At 41.6% G+C, this 24,739-nt stretch overlaps 1 protein-coding gene across 4 annotated transcripts in view; it reads right to left on the reverse strand.

Moving 5' to 3' along the window:
• Positions 1-18,959, reverse strand: part of TRIM44 (tripartite motif containing 44) — a 112,293-nt gene extending 93,334 nt beyond the window's left edge. For 2 of the 4 annotated variants that reach the window (XR_006820013.1, XM_046016297.1), the window contains exon 1: positions 17,860-18,945. Coding sequence is in view for 3 of the 4 variants with exons in the window: in XM_046016297.1 (XP_045872253.1) it covers positions 17,860-18,528 (669 nt within the window). In the remaining variant the exon portion in view is untranslated. Of the gene's footprint in view, positions 1-17,859 lie in introns of all 4 variants that reach the window. The other 2 variants (XM_046016296.1, XM_046016298.1) reach the window with 2 other exon arrangements.
• Between the last annotated feature and the right edge of the window lie 5,780 nt (positions 18,960-24,739).

Here is a 24,739-nt window from a genome sequence, read left to right on the forward strand (position 1 = left end):
TAATTCTAACCTTATAGACATTTGGTTCCATAAATGTTCAGGTTCTGTGTCAGCCCTTGTGGCCAGCACTATGGGTGGTGAACTCCGAGTCTCCTGATACCACTCTTCTCGACCTCCATCCCACCCAATACCTTCCAAGAACACAGGAGTTCAATGTAAACATATCTTATTTACACACCTCTTTCCTGCCCTGAAAGAGTGTGGAATAAAAAGAAACAAGTGCTATGTTGTGACACCCACCTCTCAGAGTCTGATTAATCTGTGAAGATGTAGCATGCTTCACAAAAGCCAACTCCTAGTGACGAGTCATAACAAAGCCAAAGAAAGGACAAAATGCCTTACACTTGAAATTTTATTCTTTATTCTCCAAAGCACTTCTAGATGCTCTTTCACTGGCATTTCAGGATAAACCTAAAAACTTAGGGTATTCACACTTCACAGCTGAGAAAATGGCTCATGGAAATCAAATGAGAAACCTACAAATCACAGGGCTCATACACACTGGCAATTCGCAATTACACAGTAACTAAGAGGTGGTGTATTCTCACTTTACACTGGTCAACAATGGCTCTGTGGAAGTCAAATGATGCCCGCCAAATCACAAAGCTAGTCAGTCAGGATCAAAACCAGGGTCAGAACTATCCAAATGAAAAAGATTTACAATATATACAAAAGAAGAGGCTGGTGTCAACAATACATAAGGAAATACAGAAAGGAATTCTTATAAATAAGAAAAAGTCAAATAAGCCTAAAAGAAATCCGAACATAACAGAAATGCAGAATGGCTAAGATACATATTAAAAGATGTAAAAAATGCTCAAACTTACTAGCAATTAAGATATTTCTTATCCATCTTGAAAAAAAGTTCTGATCGGATATCAATTGATGAAGGGCTTTGGAGAAACTAGGGATTTCCATATGTTGCTGATACAAAATGATGAAGCTACTTTTGAAATCACATACCTGGCCAGTCCATTTCTCTCTTTATCCCCTAAAGAAATCCCAGCTCCTGTGGCAAGGAGGCATGCACAGAAATATTCATGGTAGCACTGTCTGTAGCACCAAACAAACTAGAAACATTCTAAATATCCATTAACAGCGGGTGGCTAAGTAAGCTCTGGAATTAGCATAGTGAGGAATATAATCTAGCAAATAAAAAGAATGAAGTAGATCTGTTTTGTGCCTGTATACAAGGCAAGACATAATGATTTTTTTTTAACTTGCAAAAGGATACCTACTATAAATATAATTAAAAAAAAAAAAAAGCAAAACTGTTACTCTCCATGGGTGCTATCTATATAAGTATGTAAAAGACCTAAAAGAAATGATTGGAGGGGCGCGCCTGGGTGGCTCAGTGGGTTAAGCCTCTGCCTTCAGCTCACGTCATGATCTCAGAGTCCTGGGATTGAGCCCCACATCGGGATCTCTGCTCAGCAGAAAGCCTGCTTCCCCCTCTCTGCCTGCCTCTCTGCCTACTTGTGATCTCTCTCTGTCAAATAAATAAATAAAATATTAAAAAAAAAAAAAAGAAATGATTGGAGGGACTGGTATTGCAGACAGGAGTAGGAAGGGTCTTGGACTTAGCTAAAGGTGGTCCTACTGTCTAATTAAGATTTAGAACACATAAAGGTGGGAGTGAGCAAGGGAGGACTGACCTACAGCTTCTACAGTGCCTCTCTACGTGAGTTTGCTTAAATAAATACTGGGGCACTGTTCCCTTTACACTGCAAACATATGAGCCAGCAGGTGCAAGAGAGAGTCCTTTACCTGGTGTTTATGTACAGATTTCAGGGAGTTTAAAACCCCTAAAATTGTATACAAAATTTAGAATGTACATGCATTTTTCTCGGGAAAGAGACATTACTTTTCCTCTGAGTACCAAAACAGTTTAACTTTCCATGTTAAGACAACTGCATCCAGAGAAAAAAGACCCAGGCTCTACTCCTACTTCCGTCTCTATCTAAGTGAGCCTGGAAAAGTCATTTTGTATCTTTGGATTTCTATTTCTCAATCTGTGAAGAAAGAAAATGGACCAAATCAGAATCTACAGATTTATAGCCTGCAGCCTACAGAACTTTTTTTTTTTTTTTTTTTTTTTTTTTTTGGACTTGTAGAGTGTTATCCCACACAGCATACTGGGAATTTTAAATGAGTTGCCAGCATTTAAAAATCAGGAGATATGACCTAACAGGAAAGATTTCTAGCTTCTTTTGAAAATCTGAAAGATCGGACTATACTGGGCTCCCGTTCCCAATGGCAGCAACTGGCAGAAGCTAAGCTGGCAGCTACCCACTTTACACCAGGCACGCTCTCTCCAGTTTGCCACGGTTACCCGGGTTTGCTTCTTGCATTTCCATTACCTTTCCGCTCCCTGCAGACATCTGAAGTTGCTATCCCCGGAAGTAACACTCTGAAGGTTTTATACCTCTAAGGGTTCTTGTATTTGAACTCCAAAAACCTGGGATGTCTCTCTTCAAAGGGGCTAAGAACACCTCATAAACGTATGTCCATCCATTTACCCCCAAAACAAAAAAGTAGTACAGTTCATTTTAATGTAAACGTCCTTTGAAAATCTTTGAGGAACGGAAACAAAGGTGGAATATGGTAGGTGAAAACACCATCAGAACAGGAAGTGTCTCTTGACTTTTGTCTCCTGGCAAGAAGTATCTCTGTAGGTTTATGGGAGTTAGTCTAGTCTAAGGCCAATAACCAGCTGGGCACCAAAAGAACAGTAATTTGTCGGTAGAACTGTAAATGTTAATCACTTAAACATCCTAAACTGGCTCCTAAATATTGAATTCTGTATTATAAAAAATCAGAAGATACTGCATTCTGTAAGAATACTGGCTGGCTGTTCTGGTTTTTTTCCTATTCCACTGGCCTTGTGTTGGTAACAGGCTTTAAAAAAAAAAAAACCAATTTTTTTACAAAAAAGGTTTTTTAGGGAAAAACCTGCAAACAGGAAACAGTGGAAAAGGCCCAAAAGACAGAATATATAAGTCCTCCTAAGGAATCAAATCAGAAAGCTAAGGCCTTGTCAAAAGAAAACGAAACTGAATTTCTTTATCACCATGTCACGTATAAAAATTCTTTACCAAGGGGCGCCTGGGTGGCTCAGCGGGTTAAAGCCTCTGCCTTCAGCTCAGGTCATGATCCCTGGGTTCTGGGATCGAGCCCCACATCGGGCTTTCTGCTTGGTGGGGAGCCTGCTTCCTTCTCTCTCTCTGCCTGCCTCTCTGCCTACTTGTGTTCTCTGTCTGTCAAATAAATAAATAAAGTCTTAAAAAAAATTCTTTACCAACATTATTTGATTTTCCAGCTCCAAGTCCATTCCTATGTCAGGCAACTATGTCAGGCAAAATCATTTTTGGTTCTGAGAAACCTATCACCAAGTCTTTCTCAGGCTAACTCAAAAACACATGCCACCTCCAACTACTCTTCATCATTCATCACCAGTACTACTCCCCAGGCCAAGCAACAGCACTGTTCTCATTCTTGCTACCCTACCATCCACCTCCACACAGACACCAGAGTGAAATTCTAAGAATGTAAGTCACATCCCTCCCTCCCTTGCTTAAATAGTCTGTGGCTACTCAGAATGAAATCCAAAGTCCTCATCACGATCTACTAGGTAATCTGACCTCAACTACTACTGCCTCATCTCCACCCTTACTAAGTTATCCTCCAGCCATCCTTTTTATCTCCAGGCAGCTCACTTCGTCTCAGAGTCTCTTCACAGGTTATTCCTTCCACTTGGGCCACTATGCCCCCAGATCTTCCCATCACTGGCTTTAACTCTACCCAAGTCACTACCTCAAACAACTCCTCCTCACAGCCTTAAATAGCTCCCCACTCCTTCCCCCATCCCAGTCATTCTCCTCCTCCTTCCCCTAGTTTGTTATTCCTAGTATTTATCTTATCATCATTTGAAATATAAGTTACTGTTGAACTTCCTTATGTCTGTTTTGCTCATATCATATAAGCTCTAAGAAAACAGGAATTTAGAATTACTCACTGATAAATTCCCTACTGCTCCAAATACTCTACCTGATTGAATGACTGAATCAAAGAAAAAATCATCATGCTACTAACTTCGAATACTATATAAAAATATCTTAATAAATACTCTACCTCAAAGAACTGTGGTAAAAATTGGATGAGGTAACAAGTAGGAAGCTTATAGTACAGAACCTGGCACATACTAAGTTCTCAGTAAGTTTTAGTTATCATTGTTGTTGTTATTATTAATTGAATAACAACATATTGGGGCACTACTAAGTATCAAGTAGTGAGCTAGAGAAGGGATGAACAGAAAAAAATGACAAAACAGTCTTATTAATCAAAATCCTTTGCAAAATATCTAGGAAGAAAATTTCAGGTAGAAAAGAAACAGTTTTAGAATATTCAGAAAGTATCTATTAAATACTTTCATATGGAAGGTAAACATCAGAAGACTGTGTTAGTACAACTTTAAAGTTTAGATATAAATGGGAATAATTTAAATGGGGGAGTAGAGTCAACATGGGGGTGGTGGAAAGAACATGTACTTTGGCATCAGACCTGGGATTAAACTCTAGTCCTCCTACTTACTAGCTAGGTGACCTACCAAAAAACTCAACCTCTTTGAACATCAGTTTCCTCATCCGTAAAATGAGAATCATAGTAACACAGTGTATTATGGGAGTTGTACTGAGATCAACGGAAACAGTGAGTGAAAAGCACCTGAACTAAAACTACTCAATAACTATTATTACTATATTCTCGTCGCTGTAAAGAGCCTCAAAATCCAACAGCAGACAGAGTTTCTAGACTGTCTTAGTTTTATAACTTCGGCTGAAGACCAGTATTTTCATACTTCATGCACGTGAAGTCAGAGTCTACCACTCAACACGTTACACCCCACCAGCAGTCATACTGACCCAAAGGAGAGACAGGAGAACAGAGGGGTGCCTATAATCTCTCTCCCCATGACTGCCTACTGGAAAGAAAATGGAGGCTATTTCCTAACCAGAAAATAAAGAGCGTATCGCCCCTGCCTCCCCTCTGCTTCTATAAAAATTTCCCACAGTTCAGAATGTAAAACAGAATTTAAAGAGGACAACTGGCAAGACTTGTGAACCTAAAATTAGACCTACCAGCTGTGTTTTGGTTAGCTAGTGCATAAGGCACCAGCAGGACACTGAAACATACAGGAGCCTCTTCTCAAAGACAACTTTTTCACCAGCCTATCTACCCACCAGAATAAAGCAGGCAGAAGGAGCAGAAGGAGAGGGGGCTGAACACTTTTCACCCAAAGAAACTTGGTGTCCAGAACTTCTACTGCTGCCAGACTAACTGGTTTGGAACTGAACTCGGAATACAACCTTAGATGGCTTTATAATGGTACTAAGAATGAGCCACCAACAGCTGAGGGTTTATTATCTTCCAGGCACTATGCTAAGCTCCATCTTATTATCTTCCAGGCACTATGCTAAGCTTACACGTACCATCTTTGTTCCTCACTATAACCCGACAAGGAGAAGCAATTATTATGCCAATGTTACAGGTGAGGAAACCAAGACTCAGAGAAGCTGAGTGAATTACCCAAAACGACACAGCTAATAAGTACTCGAATTCATAGATTGCAAAGCCAACTAATGCAAGACTGCTTGGTCCTTTATATTCATTCTCCCATTTTTCCTTAGAAACAGACCCCAGCTTTTAGCTGGACGTAGTGTAGCCTAGAGAAAAGACTGTTTCCTAGCCTCCCTTTCAACTAGATAAGGCCACAGGACTGACTCTAGCCAATGAAACATAAGCAGCAACATGTGCAACTTCTGGGGGGTTCCCTTAAAACGGAGGCTGTGCCCTTCTTCACTTTCCTATGCCCGCTATCCTGGAACTTGGACGTGCTGGCTCAACTCCAGCAGTCAACTTGGTCCATGACAAGGGCTACACCTTAAGGGCAGCAGAGTGGAGCTAGAAAGAGCCTAGATTCCTAATAACATCACAGTTTCTCCATACCAGCCTTAAACTGCTTATATACAGACTTCATTTCAGAGAGAAATGAATATCTTGTTTGAGTCGCTATTATTTTGGATTTTTCCAAATTATTTCCTTGTATTAGATGCAGGTGAACTAATGTAAACATTGAAACACTAAATGATTATGCGATACTGTCTCTTTCAGTTCATCAACACCCTGTGACTAGATGACATATTTCATTTCATATATTCATCAAATATTCCATGTACATCTACTACTCAACAGGCACTGTGCTAGGTACTGGGAACATAAAGGTAACTTACAGTAGTGACCCCAGAGAGTTTATAACCCACATTGGACATGGAAAGAAGTAACATCGATAGAGTATACTGTAACTAATGCTACAGTGAATGTGTATAGGCTGTTGCTATGGGAACACAGGAGGGCTATCTAACAGTCTAGTTTGTATTTACCTAGTAAAATCCTACCCATCTGGTCCACCTTGAATACCATTCCTGCCACAAAATCTTTCCTGATTCCATATTTTCAGCCAAAATTAATTTCTCTTTTCTTTGAGCCCCCCATAGCATGATGTTTGTACTGCTCCTCTATTTACACACAAATAAGCACTTGAAAAGACTATCTTTCCTATTAGACTATAAGCTTCCTGATGTCCAAAGCTTTTCTTTATTCTCCATATTCATCACAGCTCACGACAAATGCTCAAAAATTATTCAGATAAATAAGATTAACTTAAACTACCAGTCTTCAACGTTAACCATGTGCTATAGCTTGTAACATTAAAATGAATGTTTTCTCTAATACTCTACTGAAATTAAAAGCAGATTACACTGCCACCTGATCAAAAACTAGCTAAACACATCCAAAGTGAGTTTAATATAAAATTAATGTTCAACAAGAATATGGTTATCTGGCGTATGGTATGGATTGAGGCTTTAGCATATTTGAAGGATTTTTTAATTCTTCATTCATTTTGTGACATCTGTAAAGGACATCAATATTAATATTTTTTCTTTGATGCCATGTTGGCTTGATCCCTATGACAATGATACACACACAACCAAAACCAAAAATAAAACACACATACAAAGGATTTAAGTCCCCCAGGGCCAGAGTTCTGTGTTTCCTACCACATTCTCCTCTCTACCCCACATATCAGAACCAAAGCTTTTGTTCCACCCATTCCTTGTATAGCTTCTGTCCCCTCTTCAGAGAGTCCATGAGCACCTGTGCTCCTTCATGCCACACAAAAGTAGACTGTGGCTCTGGATATTAAAAGAACCAACAGGGACAGGAATATGAAACTGAGCTGGTCACCTCAGACTGAACTGTAAGTTCAAGCAGAAGACACACTGAACACTGACACAGATTCACCTCTGGCTTCCCAATCTTGGGTCAGATGCAAGGGAGGAGAAAAGGTACACCAATGAATAGACAGGGCAACTTCTGTAGTCAAGAAAAGCTGGTGCCACAGGCACACAGTCCTTTATTCACAGAGGGGTTTAAGAATAATAAGACTACTACATCAGTAATTTACCCTGAAAAGCAATAATCTAGTAATATATAATCCCCATTGACCCATTCTGTTTTGATCAAGAGGTCAGGAAGAGAAAAAAAGGCACTGGATTCTTGGGGGAGAGAGAAGGAAAAGCTTGGACCTTTTCTCAGGAGTCAGCTGTTAAGACTCCTGGCTAAGCTCTGCCACTTTCCAACTATGACCCTGGGAAAGTTATGTGATCTCCCTATGCCTCAGTTTCCTTCCTCCTTAAAACAGAGATCATAATAATAAAATGTACCTCGGGGCACCTCAGTGCACAGTTGGTTAAGTGTCTGACTCTTGGTTTCAGCTCAAGTCATGATGGCAAAACTAAGCCCCGCATTGGCTCTGTACTCAGTGCGAAATCTGCCTGACATTCTCTCTCCCTCTTGCCCCTCCAGCTCGTGCTCACACATGTGTTTTCTCTCTCTCACATAAATAAATAAATCTTTAAAAAAAAAATAAATAGTGGACCTCTAGGATTGTTATGAGGATCAAATTAATAATATGATAAAGAGCTTAGAACAGTGCCTACCCATAAGTAATATATAATAAGTGCAAGCTATTAATCTGTTCTGGCTCCCAGACACCAACCGTGATAGTCATCTTCATAGTATGCACACTTAACTCTGTGGTCTGCCTCCCCCAAACCACTAACACTAGTCTAATCATGAGATGAACACAAGACGAATCTCAATAAAAGGACCTTCTGTAAAATACCTAATAAATCCTGGAGATTTTGATTTAACTGGCAGGGATGGTGCCAGTCACAGGTATTTTCTAAAGAATTGCCCTGCACAGATGATTCACAAATGTGATACCAAGGTGCGAAACACACTGCTTACTTGCTGACCTCACCTCCTACTCCTCTTTCACTCCCCCCTACTTCATAATGACCTTTTTGTTACCCCTCCAATACCCAGAGTTCACCTCCACCTTAGAACCTTTGCATTCACGGGGGGTCTGGGTGGCTCAGTGGGTTAAGCCTCTGCCTTGGGCTCGGGTCATGATCTCAGGGTCCTGGGATCAAGCCCTGCATCAGGCTCTCTGCTCAGTGGGGAGCCTGCTTCCCCACCCTCCCCACATGCCTCTCTGCCTACTTGTGATCTCTGTCAAATAAATAAATAAAATCTTAAAAAAAAAAACTTCACAATCACTATTCTTTTTGCCTTAACCACTCTTACCCCAGAATTTTTTTTTTTTAAGATTTTATTTATTTATTTGACAGAGAGAGAGAGAGTGACGGGGGAGAGAGTGCACATGAGCAGGGGCAGAGAGAGAGGGAGAAGCAGGCTCCCCACTGAGCAAGGAGCCCAATGAGGGACTCGATCCCAGGACCCTGGGATCATGGCCTGAGCCAAAGGCAGCCGCTTAACTGACTGAGCCACCCAGGTGTCCCTCCCACAATTTTTCTTAAGTTTTAGATTATAAGGTATAACTTTAATAATGAAGATTGTACAGAGTCTACACTTGAACAGGGCACAATGAGACAGCTTTTCTCCTGTGTTTAATCTTGCAGAAGCCCTCCAGGCCCTCCCCCCAAGCTCATACTCCCTCCACAGAGTAGTACTGTCATCTGTGCTAACAGAACATTACAATTCCTAGAATTGTGTTATTCTTCTCACTTCAAGAGCCAACTACCCTTTTATGAAAAGTTGCAGGAACCAAAGCAATTGTCTCTGCTACGAATCACTGAACTTTGCGCAAGCAGTACTCAACTGGCAACACAAAAGAAGGGTTTTCCTAGATCTTTGCTAGATCTCGTGAATTCAGGTCTCTGCCCAAAATCATATGCTCAGAGATGCTTTCCACGACTACCTCATCAAAATGCAGTCTGCTATGCCACTGCCCTGCCACTCACTCCCTCACGACTACGGCTTGCTGATTTCACAGGACACACTACCATCCCAAATTACCTCTTTCTCCCCAGCTAGAGGGTGAACTCCTTGAGAGTTAAGGCCCTCTCTGTCCTCTTCACTGTATTAACTTCAAGACTTATCACAGCTTGAGAAAGTACATTTTGAAGGGTAGACTCACATGAGCAATCCCAGAACTGCAGGCCTCTCTCATAAATCTTCCACAGAACCATACGGGGCTGCTCCAACTGACAGGAAGCCATTCCCTTTACCTTAGTCTTAGTTTGTCTTATTCTAAACAAATAAATAAGACACAGAAACATTCTGTGGCCAGTGCTTCATGGTTTTATTAGAAGATAACCCAACCCTCCAGACAACTAAAAATAATATAAATAGGCACATTTTGGGAGACCTTCAACCTCCTGCCCCCCCTACTAGAGCTGCTTCTTACGAGCTGACTAAACAGCCAGTCATGGACCATTACAGGATGCGGCACTGACATACCTAGAGCCACAGCTGTTCGGAGCATATGCCTGGGTCCTTCTAACCACCCCGCTACCAGTGCTCCCTCACCAGCTCTTCTCTGCAGTTGTTCCCCATGCCCTTAACCAAACATTCTTCTCCCCAAATAACCATCTTAAAGGCACACTTGAGGGCAAAGGGTGTGGCTTCAAACCCTTCAGATCTATCCATAATAGAGCCATGTTAAGAACTCCACAGATGCTCACAAGCATTTGCTGGGAACTCTGCCTACCACTTGTCCCTTAGCCATATTATCACTCTGCCTTTCCTTCAGTGATTCTACAGTGCACTAGACACATACTTTTCAAATCACAGGACATACCCATACCCGGGTCCTCAGATTGAGTCCGGCATCAGGCTCCCTGCTCAGCAGGGAGTCTGCTTCTCCCTCTCTCTCCCCACTGTCAGCCCTGCTTGTGCTCTCTCACTCTCTGTCAAATAAATAAATAAAATCTTTAAAAAATAAAATAAAAGTCAGGGCGCCTGGGTGGCTCAGTGGTTTAGGACTCTGCCTTCGGCTCAGGTCATGGTCTCGGGGTCCTGGGATCGAGCCCCACATTAGGCTCTCTGCTCAGTGAGAAGCCTGTTTCTCCCTCTCTCTCTGCCTGCCTCTCTGCCTACTTGTGACCTCTCTCTGTGTCAGATAAATAAATAAAATAAAAATAAAAATAAAATAAAAGTCACTCCAAGGACTAAGAGTTAATTTTGTCCTTTCAAAGTGTTCACCTTGGTTCTTTTGACCCAGCCCTCAGGTCCCTCTTTCCATATAGTCACCTTGGTTCTCTGTCCATTCTGAGGTTTGCTTTACTCTAAGTAAATCTGGCAACAATCTGGCCTTCCTCTACCAATATCAGCCACTCACAGCCCAGTTAGGCATGAAGCTATCTAAACATGCATGTTTAGGGGCGCCTGGGTGGCTCAGTGGGTTAAGCCTCTGCCTTCAACTCAGGTCACAATCACAGGGTCCTGGGATTGAAGCTCGCATCCTCCTCCTCGGGCTCTCTACTCTGCGGGGAGCCCGCTTCCCCCTCTCTCTATGCCTGCCTCTCTGCCTACTTGTGATCTCTGTCAAATGGATAAATAAAATCTTTTTTAAAAAAGTATGTTTAGGGCGCCTGGGTGGCTCAGTGGTTTAAGCCGCTGCCTTCGGCTCAGGTCGTGATCTCAGGGTCCTGGAATCGAGTCCCGCATCGGGCTCTCTGCTTAGCGGGGAGCCTGCTTCCCTCTCACTCTCTCTGCCTGCCTCTCTGCCTACTTGTGATCTCTCTGCCTACTTGTGATCTCTGTCAAATAAATAAATAAATCTTAAAAAAAAAAAGTATGTTTAACCAGACTCCTCATATTAGTAATAAAAACAGCAGCTAACTTACATTGTAATTGAGAACTTACAATGTGTTAAGCGTTGTTCAAGTATCTTATCACAAACTAAACCATCTTATCCACATGAAAATCCTGTTTCATTTCATAACTTCATACCCACTTCAGAGATATGGAAATAAGGCCAAACTCTTACATAGCTTGCCCAATGTCAAAAAGCAAGTGGCAGAGCTAGGATACTTTCTGTCCCTTTCTAACCCTGTACTGTTTCGTTTTTTCTTTATAACACTTATACATGTTTATTTGTTAATTTATTTTCCTCTATTTCCTTCTAGTACAATGTAAGCTCCAATAGAACTAGGGACTTTTTCCATTTTGCTCACTGTTATATCCCCAATGCTAGAAGCTCCCATGCCCTTGGACAATACTCCATACGTACTTGCTGAATGAATGCAACATAACAAAGACCCTGGTCCCTTACCATCATCATGCCGGGCTACCTTTAATATTCTAGGAGCCTTACTCTCTTCCAAAAAGCAAATGTACACTGGCCTCAAAACATATGAAACCAGAGTGAACTGAAGCTCTGCAACCAAGCTCTGATCAAGCACCAATCTTTACTGGGTCAAAATAATCAGCCTCTCATCCTAGCTGCCTAATAGAATACACGGCATACCCTTTCTGAGGGGGAGAAAAGAAAACAGTACTCTAGTGTCTACAGTTCTTTTAAACACAATGTTTAGTATTGGATGAAAAATTATGAGACATGAAAAGAATCATGAAAATGTAACATAAAGCCAAACCCCAAAAGATTCAAAGAAACAGAGCTTTAAAAAATAACCAAATAACCATTTTAGAGTTGAAAAATACAGTATCATAAATTAAGAATAAAACGTCATTAAGAATGACGTAAAATGGAGTCATTTGTAGCTGTAAAAAAAAACCAAACAGATAAATAAATAAATAGATATATCTATGGAGTGATTTCCAAGACACACTGCTAAGTAAAAAAAGCAGAGCAAAAAAGAGAATTTATATCACCCCCAAACCCCATTAATTTCAGTTTCACCATGAGGAAAATATCAGACAAGTCCAAACTAAGAGACATTCTACACAACACCGGACTAGTACTCTTCCAAACTATCAAGGTCATCAAAGGCAAAAAGAAAAAAAGTAATGTGACCACAGGATCCTGGTACAAAAGTTATTAGAGGAAAATTTGGTGAAATTCTAATAATATCCATAGTTTAGTTACCAATACTGTTCCAATGTTGACAGTAAGAGTACAGGAGGGGTGCCTGGGTGGCTCGGTTGGCTGAGCAGCTACCCTCAGCTCAGGTCATGCTCTCAGGGTCTTGAGATCGAGTGCCACATGGGGCCATTGCTCAGTGGGGAGAGGGCTTCTCCCTCTCGTTTGTGTTCGCTCGCTCTCTCAATATAGATAAATATTTTAAAAAAGAAGAAGAGTATGTGAAGCAGCTCTTGATCTGAGGACATTACTGATCTGCATTAAACTGCGTTGTGCATTTCACAGGGGGTGCACAGTGAAGTGGAAGAGGAAAAAGTTAGAGAAAGCAAAGCTGATGCCATGTTCAGAGTGAGACATTTTTTTAAAATTTATTTTTTAAATAATGTCTACACCCAATGTAGGGCTTGAACTCACAACCTTAAGATCAAGAGTCAGATACTCCACCAAGTGAGCTGACCAGGTGCCCTCAGAGTAAGACATTTAAAAGAGACCCTTTCCACATAGACTTGGGATGCTCTCACCCCTACCAGGGTAAAATCCTAGAGTAAAGACAAATGAAACTTGCCACTATCTCACCCTCTGAAGAGGACTGTGGGAGTGTTGCCTTAGAGCTGAACAGTAGGAGGTGGGGAGCTGCAAGGCTGGATGAAAATGAAATCTTTTTTTTTTTAAGGTTTTATTTATTAATTTGACAGAGAGAGACACAGCGGGAGAGGGAACACAAGCAGGGGGAGTGGAAGAGGGATTAGCAGGTATCCAGTGGAGCAGGGAGCCTGATGCGGGGCTTGATCCCAGGATCCTGGGATCATGACCTGAGCGAATGAGCCACCCAAACAGCCTGAAAATGAAATCTTTAAGAAGTTGTAAAGTTGGGCAGGTACCTCCTGAAAATCTGATCCATGAAATCTCAAGCAATTCATTTAGTTTAAGGGGGTTCCAAACAAATTGTACTCTCAGGCCTCAGCACAAGCAAACTCTTTCGAAGAATACAGCTTCATGCCAAGACTTGGGAAATCCCCACAAATAATTTTTCAAAGGCAAGGAAGAGCTGTGCAAACAGAACACAAAGGAAATGAAGAAACATGAAAAACACCATCAAAAAAAAAAATAGCAGAGTGGTGCCTAGGTGGCTCGGTGGGTTAAGCCTCTGCCTTGGGCTCAGGTCGTGATCTCAGGATCCTGGGATGCATCCTGGGATCGAGCCCCGCCATCAGGCTCTCTGCTCAGCAGGGAGCCTGTTTCTCCCTCTCTCTCTCTCTCTCTGCCTGCCTCTCTGCCTACTTGTGATCTCTCCCTCTCTGTGTCAAGTAAATAAATAAAATCTTAAAAAAAAAAACAAACAGCAGAGGAGACCTACAAAGTCTTCGTATACTGGAATTATCAAAAGACAGATTATGACCAACAGGCTTACTGTTCTTACAGGAATAAAGAAGATAGCTACAGTACAAAAAAGAAAGATAGTAAGACAATATGATTTACAAATTTATACTAGCACATTTGAAAAGTTAAACAAAATGGACAAACTTCTGGGAAAATGTAACTTATCAAAACTGACCTAAGGAAAAATAGACAACTTGGATAGACCTACAGCCATTAAAGAAATTGAATTAAACCAAAAATACCATAGAAAACAAAGTAAAAAAATTATCTCTCTTTCTCTTTTCAGATCCAGACAGCTTCCATGGTCAGTTCTACCAATCATTCTAGGAAGAAACATACCAATCAATCTTATACAAACACTTCCAGGGCATTAAAAGAGAGAAAGTATGTGAGAAGCAATACACTGTGCCTCATACTACGAAGCCAACATAACCCTGATAGCAAAATCTCATACAGAAAATTTACAAGCTAATTTCTCCCATAAATAAAAATGAAAAAAAAAAAATCGTACATAAATTATTAATAAACCAAATTTTAAAACATGAAGATACTTCACCATGACCAAGTTGCACTTATCCCAGAAATGCAAAACTGCTTTAATTGTAAAATACAGTAACGTAAAGGGACGGAAATAAAACACTTCACACCCCACCCCGTGTTTTTGTGTACAAAAACAAGAAGAAACATTTGAAAGATGAGCAAAAAACTAATAAAAGTGGTTACTAATAGTTGTTGGGGACAAAACCAGGTGAAAAAGACAAAGGTGAACTAGAGACTTCTGAGACATGTGAACATACTACTGATTTTTAAATTTAAAAAACTCAATTAACATAATTCACCACATTAACCTAGTAAAAGAGTAAAATCAAATGAACACCCCAATAAATGCAGGAAAATCACTTGACAAAATTCAGTAGCCACTCAAAATTAAGAAAAACTCCCAAGCTAAGATTAAAGGGAATTTTCCTAACCTGATGAAATATATCTGTGAAAAAAGCAAACCACTATCACACTTAAGTGTGAAATGTTGTAAATTATTCATCAATTAAAACAAAGTCAGAATACCCACTATCACTTCTATTCAACATTATTCTGGAGGGCCTATCTAAAGTAGGGCAAGAAAAAAACAGCATATATATGGATTGGAAAGAACAAAAACTGTCCCTCTCTGCAGATAATATGATCATGTATGTAGAATGAATCTACACATTAGAATATTTATGAGAATTTAACAGACATCTTAACACAAAAGTCAATAAACGAAAGTTAATCATTTTCCTATATACAGTTAGAAAACAAAAGTTTTAAATTTTTTTTTACAATACTATAAAATTTTAAGTATCCAGGAATAAATTTCAAAATGATGTACAAGTTCCTTCAGAAAAAAAAAAAAAAAATGACAAAACTTTAGCATGAGGCAATTTAGACCTAAATATATGAAAAAACTTTATCTTGGAATGATATTAATTCTCTATATATTGATTTATAAACTCAAGGCAATACAAAAAACATTCTGCAGGCTTTCTTAATACAACTTTATAGTATGCTCCAAAGAAATGTAAAAGGCCAAGACTGGCTGAGACACTCTTCTAGAAGAACAAAATAGAAGGACTTGCTCTACCAGATATTAAGACATGTTACAAAACTATGGTAACCAAGAAAACATGTTTTCACATAGAGATACACTAACAGATCAATGATACAGAACAGAAGACCCAAGAAACACATTCACAGGCGTATACACACGTACACAGCAGATCCGTGTAGAAAAGACAAGCTTTTCAATAAATGCTGCTAGGGCAATTGGCTATCTGTAAGGGGAAAAAATGAAATTAAGCCCCTATTTCCACTATGGGAAAATCAATACTAAGTGGAACAAGACACAAAAAAGCACTAACAATACAGACAATTATTGATAAATTCTACTACATTAACATGAAGAGCTTCTACTCAAGGCACAATTAAAAAAAAAAAAAGACTAGAAGATATTTGCAACCCACAGAAACAACAGTCAGAATAAACTTATATAAGTCAATGAGAAAGACAGACCACCTAAAAGAAAAATGAACAAAAAATCCTAAATGAGGCACTTCACAAAAGGTGAGATACAAAAGATACACAAAATCCTGAGTAACTAGAGGAATGCAAATTTAAACCACAAGAAGATATACATATCCACAAAACTGACAAAAATTTTTAATTCTCGGGGCGCCTGGGTGGCTCAGTGCGTTAAAGCCTCTGCCTTCAGCTCAGGTCACGATCCCAGGGTCCTGGGATGGAGCCCCACATTGGGCTCTCTGCTCGGCGGGGAGCCTGCTTCCCCACCCCCCTATCTGCCTGCCTCTCTGCCTACTTGTGATCTCTGTCTGTCAAGTAAATAAACTCTTTTAAAAAAATGTTTAAAATAAATTTTTTTTTAACTCTCCAATAACAAGTGCTGGTGATGATACAGAATAACAGGAACTCTCATACACTCTTCATGGCAATGCAAACTGGTACAACCATTTTGGAAAACAGTTGGCAAAATCTGGTGCTATTTAAGACATGCATAGTCTGTGACCCAACAATCTCACTCCTAGGTTTACATTTCATTTAAATATATGAAGATGTTCACCAGGAGAAAAGAACAAGAATGCCTATACCAATATTGTTTATAATAGGCAGAAACCTCAGAATCTGGAAATGGAATGCTCATCACGGACAAAATAGGTGACTTGTGGCGTAGTCATAAAATGGAACTCTACACAACAATGAAAATGAACAAACCACATCTACCTATGGGATGAATCTCACAAACACAATGCTGAAAATAATGAAGCAAAACCCACAAGAACGCACAATATGACATCAACTGTGTCAAACTCAAGTAAGTTTAGGAATGCATACATGTGATAAAAAATATAAAGTAAGGAAATATTACCACAGAAGTCCAGAAAATGGTTTCCTATGGGGAAGGGAAATAGTTATGATTGGAAAGAGCAGAGGTCTTCAATATTGATACTAATATTCTATGTCTTAATCTGGGTAGAGAGTACATCAGAATTTGCTTTATAATTTTTTGTTAGACTATGCATACGATTTTATACACTTTGTGTATTTTACAACTTAAAAAATACAATCTCCTGTGCTGAGATTTTTGTTAACAAACTATTTATTATCCCAATGCCAGTAACTGCAAGGTTGCTTAGGGAAACAAAAGTCCTCATAATATGACAACATTCACTAATAATGAACTGGTCACTCTGCTCCAACGTTCCTCCCTGGTTAACTCCAGGAATTTCTCTCACTGACTACAAACATCCACACCATAAACGAAAGGCAAATCATTTGCAAATTTGTTCGCCCAAAAAATATTTATTAATGTCTACGACTTTCCAAACACTGTTCTAGGAGATCAGCAAGGTCCAAGAGAGACAAAGGTCCTGCCCTCCTGCCAAAGATGGAGGACACAGGAACTCCCATTCCCATTCTAAGTTTGTCTCCAACCTCTCACTTTCCAAACAGTTATCACACATGAAGAACCTAAAGGTAACCGGGGACACATATGACCTTAATATGGAAACCACCATCTCTTCACTACAAAGGAACCATCTGCTTGGTTTCATCTGGCTGAAGCAGTTTCCCATATTCTCAAGGAGGCAAAGAGACTGCCTTACCAGGTCCAGGCACTAGTCTCAACAACGGTGATGCTGTGGGAATTGGCTTATGGGGTCAACACTCCCAAAGAATGTTTTCACTGGAATCCAGGGACCAGAGGCTTGCAATTTTCCAGAAATCGTACACTAGGCTTCGTGTGTAAATATATTTTCCTTGAGTCAGAGTCCAGAACTTGCAGCTGATTCTCAAAGGAGTTCAACCCCAAAGAGGGTAAGCCTCTTTGGGTAAGTCAGTAAGTTGACTACACTAGCTTTTTAAGGTCATGGTGAAAGCAAATGTGGCCACAAGAAGGCCACGTGAGCTGAAACCCAGGTGTCCTGACCTCTAGATCTATGCTCTGAATGCCCAATACTTACTCTTAGTTCTTCGAAGGCTTCGTCTAGGGTGGAGAGCTGGTGGCCCTGGTGAGTCCCAATGACAGGGCACAGGACACAGATGAGCTGCTTATCTTCCTGGCAATAGGTGCTCAAATCGAGCCCATGGTCCGGACACTTCCTCTTGGCCACTCTCTCTGCTTCCATTTCTATTTCTGGGTCAAATTCACTTTCTGCCTCCGTTTCTCCTTCCGCCTCGGATTCTCCTTCTTGGTTGTCTTCCTCTGCTTCGCTCTCCTGCTCATCCTCCATCTCCTCCTCACTGTCCTCTTCACTCTCCTCACCGCTCTCATCCTCACTCTCTTCCTCTGTCTCGCTCTCTTCTTCCGATTCACTGTCTTCCTCAGACTCGCTCTCCTCCCCCACCTCGCTCTCTAGGTCCCGCTCATTCTCCACCTTGGCCTCGGCTGCTTCCTTCGCGTCACCCTGCCCCGGGGCCCCGGCGGTCCAGGCCTGGACAGCGCCGTGGACGTACGGGGTCAGATGGTGGCTGGGGAACTTCTGCCCGTGCGCCTCGGCGTGGCGGCGGCAGTAGCAGAAGGCGCACTCTCGGCACACTTCCTCGGCCCCTGGGGCCTCGTCGGGTTCACACTCGTCACACGTGCCGTCGTGCGGCAGCTCCTCGAAGGCCGCGCCCCCTCCTGAGGCCATGTGGCTGCGGTGACGCGGCCCAGGCCGCTGGGCCTCGGAGCTCGGCGCCGGGGCTCCGCGCGGCTTCCTGCCGACCTCCGCGCCCGTCCCGGTCACTGGCCGCGCCGGGTCTCGGGGCAGGCTTGGGGCCGCGGCGCCGCTGCCGCCTGCTCCCGCCAGACCCTGCCGGGTCGAGGAGAGAGAGGCCTTCCCGCCTGCTCGGCAGCTCAGCGCCCGCAGCGCTTCCTCCGCCGGCGCGGGCACTTCCGGCGCGGCGGCCCCGCGCCCCCGTCGGCCCCCGCGCCGCGCACCTCCCTGCTTCGCGCTACCCCCGGCGAGATCGTCGCGCCGCTGGCCCCGCCGCCCCGGTTCCGCTTTCTCTTTCCCTGTCGGCGGCCTTCTTTCACTTCCTGAGTCATTTAAAGTGGCAAAGGCCCTTTTTCCGCGTTCCCCGGCTGGGGGAGGGGGTGGCGGGGAAGGGGACGCTTGGCAGCCGCGGAAGGAGGGGGAGGAGGGAGGAGGTCTCCCGCTCGCTCCCGAGGCGGGAGTCGGGCTCCGCCTCCCAGGGCCCGGGAGATGTCCACCTGACTTCTCAAGGCTGCTAGGCAGGTGTACATGTGCATGTCAGTCTCTGTCCCAACAGTCCGTCGCCGCCCGTCCCAGCCCACACCGCCAGGTGTTCTGCAAGGTGCCTGGACTGGCTGGTGTTTTTTTGTTTGTTTGTTTGTTTGTTTGTTTTTTACCAGACTGTATCCGATCTCTGGGATTTTCAGAAGGCCCCGGGAAGGGTTGTGTTTGTTCTCCCAGGCTCAGGGAATTTCAGAGTCAGGCTCTGCAAACAGACGCTTTCGATCCAAAGCAATACTACACTTTGTCTGTTTGCAAAGTCTATTTGCATTCCTGCTTCTTAGGGGCTTGGAATCTCGAGGGTGGGAACCTCTATGCCTTTTTCTGAGAGCTTGCCTTGGGTTCCTCTGAGATGTCAGGTGAAGTAGGTGGCGAGAGAGGATTTGTCCTGTGAGACTTCCAACGTGCACTCATTTTCCTTTATGTAAGGAGACCACCTAGGTCCAGACTGGGTTCCAAGAGAAATGAAAAAGACTGTTATTTATTAACCAACTACTGAAGCGCCAAGAATCAGGCCAGATCTTTTTGTGGCATTTTAAAAGCTGGTTTTGGAAGATCGTCTCTTGAAGGCTCCCAAATCCTGGTGCCACAATTTAATTGGCTTTGTGACCATGGAGACGTCAATTGATCACTCTGTTCTCCACTTCTTAAAAAAATAGGTAAAATGGAAATAATGGTAATATCTACCTGATGGGGCTCCTTTGTGAATGAAATGTAAAGGTGCCTGTCTTCTGGAAGTATTCGCTAGATTTTAACTACTGTTATTAAAACAAATTATATGTAGTGCATATAATGACCCTTTGAAGGACTTTTTAAACACTTTTTAAAAGATGTGTTTATTTAAGTAATCTCTACACCCCGAGCTGGACTCAGACTCACTCCCCTGAGATAAAGAGTTGCAGGCTTCATCTCTGAGTCAGCCAGGTGCCCCTTAACATATTTTTAACACATTAGGCATTTTTGGCTGGCTGCTGGTAGTACAAACAACCCCTACATCCACACCATATCTTTTTTTTTTTTTTTTTTTGGAGCTTTTGTTTTGTATTTAGGAGGGGAAAAGGGCATTTTGGACTAGTCCAGGTTGAGGCTGAGGTGTGGTTGAGCAGAATGAAGGGGAAGGCAGTAGTGTTTGTTTTCCATTGACTTCCCTTAGATAATTTTGAGCTAGAATTTCCATGTGATTTTTGCAAAAATGCCAGGACGTGGGGTGGGGTAGAAATCATTTAAAATAATTTTCAATGTCTCCACATGTATAATGTAGGCTTAATCCATGTGCAGCTTTTGTCAAAGATTTATAGTTTTGAAATCTTTTGTTTTTTTAAACCTCAGAACAATTCTACAGAATATTGGGCTGTTGGGGTGGGGGGCGGAATCAGAAGGTTTGTTTTGTTCTGATTCCATATACATTTCTATTTTCTCCAGTTCATTTCTTTGGAAATTAATTCTATGTCTGCATTTGAATCAGGGACTGATGCACCATTTGGAAAAAAAAAAAATTCAACAAATGTCAACTCGAATATCAACATTAATATACCTAGTGAATAGTGTTTCTTGCTTGGTTATTTCCACCACCCCGAGCTTAAAAGAAAATGACAGCCTATGCAAACATAATGTTATCACATTTAGAAAATATTTTTTCAATGAAAACATTTTTTAATGTCTAACAAGAACATTTTTGTGTCCAGGCTGTTTGGTGGGGAGGGATGGATATCTTTTTTTGGTCATAATGTTGTTGTTCTTTGTTCTTAATTTTATCTGACAGAAAGTGAAAAGATTGTACTATGCTGTTCAGTATCGAACACTTCACAATCTTTCTTTGAACCCTCTATGGTAAGAGGGTCTTAGAAGTTGATGGAACTGTTAAAAAGGGACTTCATAAAATTCTGGAAATGAGGTGTGGCAGATTCAGGGAGACAGACCTTCTGTACTGCTCTGCACAGAAATCAGAATGGGATGATTTCCCCATGAATCTTTGGTAGCATTCAGAGATAGAAACTTTGTTATATAATCCATAATTGCATAGAAAATTACCTCAAAAAGTAACAGCTTAAAACAATAAATATTCATTATCTCACATAATTTCTGTGAGCCAGGAATATGGGAGTGGCTTAGCTAGGTGGTCTAACTTCTAATCTTTTAAGAGAAGTGAAGTGAAGACATTACTTGTGGCTACAGTCACTTAAAGGCTTAACTAGAAAAGTAAGATTTGCTTTCAAGATGGCTTACTTACATGGCTATGGCTATTGGCGGGAAGGCCAACCACTTTCTATTGGGCTGCTTGAGCATCCTCACAACATGGCAGTTGAATTCTTGCAAAGCTAGTGATGATCCAAGAGAGGGCAAGGTAGAAGATGCAATGTCTTTTATGCTCTAAGTTCAGAAGTCACACATCATCAGTTCCAACATTGTCTATCTGTTACAGAGATCAGCCCTATTCATTGTGGGAGGATACAACACAAGGGCATGAATGTCAAGAGGTGGGAATCTTTGGAGCCATCTTTGATGCTGACTACCATAGTCTGCCCTTTGGCCTCTAATGATTCACACCTCTCTTAAATGCAATATATGTCTACTTCCTCCCAAGATCCCCTAAAATCTCAACCCATTATATCATCAGCTCAAAGTCCAGAATTTTATTATTTAAATCAGGTACAGCTGGGGATGAAGCTTCTTATGTCTTAAAGGCAGTTCCTAAAGTATAGTTCCTCTTCATCTGAATAATTACGTTCCTGCATCCAACTTACAATGTGAAGCAGGCTTAGATAACTAGTACAGACACTCCTGTTCAAAAAGGAGTAAAGATAGGAGACACAAAAGAGTCATTGGTCTATAGCAAGCCTGAAATCCATTTGGAAACAGGTTAGAAATTCCTAGATTAGGGCTCAGTCCTACTCATGCCAGGGAATGGTTCTCCATGGCTTTTGACTTTACTCCTTGGGCTCTTGATTCCACTCTCTGAGTCATCCTTCCTTTTCTGTCTTCCATGTTCGCAGCTATGTAGTTTATCGGTCCACTTCCTACCAGTAGAATTTAGGGGGTTAAAAGGTCCCTTTACGTTTTGTACTGACTCTGTCCCCTTCAGTCCATGCTGGCAGTGCTTCTCTTAACATAAATCTTTTCAAATATTGTGAGTCTCCTATGAAAGTAATTGAGGCACCACTCCATTCCTCAGAAGCCATACCCACAGGTCTCTCTGGATAAAGCCCTTCTCTACTTTTAAAAGTCCCTCTGCAGAAGCTGCTTAGACACTACACCCATCAGCTTCTTTGAATCCCTGTTGTTTGAATGATTCTCTGAATTACTGCTGTAGATCTTTTTGAGGTCCGAACAAAGGGTTTTATAGCTACACTCTCAGCTTCGTCATTTGACAGTGTGCTCCCTGCAGGATCCTAAAGTTTATTTTGGACTGGAAACCATTTATTCATTTTAGCATTATTCCTCCTCTAGAGAAGATGAGAATTTTCAAGTCTAGCAAGTTCTGGATTTTTCTTTTCAGTCCTTCTCAGGATTTTTTTTTTTTCTTTCTTCTCACATTTTTCTGTAATAGGGAAGAAGACATTGGTCAGCACCTTCAACACTCTACCTGGAAATCCACTTAGCTAGAACATGCAATTAATTAGACACATTTTCCTACCTTACACGTTCCTACAGGTGACAGTGTTGCTAAACTTCCTGCCATGACATTATAGAGACCGTTTTCCTCCTGTTTTCCATATTTCCCTTATTTTCCCTACCCCTTCATCTACAGCTTTCTCAAAAGCCATCAGGATTGTGCTCACAATTTCTTCAAGACTCTCCAGGCTTTTGCTAACACTATCCCCCAAGTCCTTCCAGCTTCTCTCGCTACCCAGTTCCAAAACCACTCCAACATTTTAAGTTTCTGTTACAGAAGCACCTCACTCTTCATAATAAAATATATATTCCTTGTAAACTTATATATAATAAGTTACCCCAGAATTTTGAATCATCTTGGGGGCTGTCTTACTGACATTGGTGCTATCTTCTCATTATGGTTAGCAACAGCTGGAAGGCATCTCAAAGATACTCCTCACTACTCCTGTAGAGAACAAGGCAGCTTGCGTTTGACACTGGCCAGTGAGTATGTGTGGAACTTGTAGAAATAAATGTTGTATTCCTTAAAAAAAAAAAAAAGAGTCTGTTAATTTATGTGGGTGATAGCTCTTCAATTATTAGACATTTAAACTCTATACAGATGGGGACGCCTGGGTGGCTCAGTTGGTTAAGCGGCTGCCTTCGGCTCAGGTCATGATCCTAGCGTCCTGGGATCGAGTCCCACATCGGGCTCCTTGCTCAGCAGGGAGCCTGCTTCGCCCTCTGCCTCTGCCTGCCACTCTGTCTGCCTGTGCTCTCTCTCTCTCTCTCTCTGACTAATAAATAAATAAAATCTTTAAAAAAAAAAAAACTCTATACAGATGAAGAAACCTATGTGCAGAGAGGCAAAGAAACTTGTTAAATGTTACCCAGTCCAAAGATGGCCTCGCTGGGACTCAAACTCAGATCCCTCTATCTGTTCCAAAGAGATGAGCTGGGTTTAGAAGATTCATAACATAGTACATTTAATTTCAGAAAATAACGTCTAGAAGTTGGAAGAGAACAGTGTGGAATTTCCAAGTTCACTACTTCAGAGAAGGCATTTGCACTCCCTCAGCTGGTCCCATTCTTACATATTTAAACTGTCCACTTTAGTGACTGGTTTTATTCCCCCCCCCCAACCACCCCCGTCCAAGCCCTGAGATCACTTCAATCTCATCTCATGCTGATCGTATTAGCCAGCATCTTATCCTATTAAATTCAGTGCATTGAAATATATCCCCTAGCCAATCCCAGCCCGGCCGAAATATAAACAAGAAAGCTTCTAAAGCTGGGCCTCTTTCTGTTCCTCAAAAACCCATTGAAGCTGAATGTTGAAATGATGCCTTGGCCCAACACTCTTCTGGAGACTTTCATTTCATCCAGGTCTGACAAGTGAATGGTTCACTTCTTTTTTTTTTTTTTTTTAAGATTTTATTTATTTATTTGACAGACAGAGATCACAAGTAGGCAGAGAGAGAGAGAGAGAGAAGAGGAAGCAGGCTCCCTGCTGAGCAGAGAGCCGGATATGGGGCTTGATCCCAGGACCCCGGGATCATGACCTGAGCCAAAGGCAGAGGCTTTAACCCACTGAGCCACCCAGGCACCCCAAATGGTTCACTTCTTGTTAATATTATAATGCCCTCAACATCCCAACCCTCAAAAAAAAAAAAAAAAAAGGTATGTGTAAGGGCAACCCCAGATTAGATCTACTGGAGCTAATTTAATTAGTATTTTACTTGCTTAATACATAAAACACATTTAGTATTTTACTTGCTTAATAGCGTTAAATAACTCCTATAGCCACAACAAATAACAAAAATACCTCATTTTCATAATCACCATTTTATTCAGCCCCAGAATTCAAGATTCCGTCCAGTATTTGTTTCAGTTTTCTTCAGATACTTCCTACAAAGTCCCTGATAGTGGACGCCCCCATTTTAACATGTGGGAAGAGAGAGTTACTTGAAAGAACACCCAGTCATAAGAAATAAAACAAAAGTTTTTTTAAAGG

The sequence above is a fragment of the Meles meles genome, chromosome 8 (genome assembly GCF_922984935.1).
Source record: "Meles meles chromosome 8, mMelMel3.1 paternal haplotype, whole genome shotgun sequence".
NCBI lineage: Eukaryota > Metazoa > Chordata > Mammalia > Carnivora > Mustelidae > Meles > Meles meles.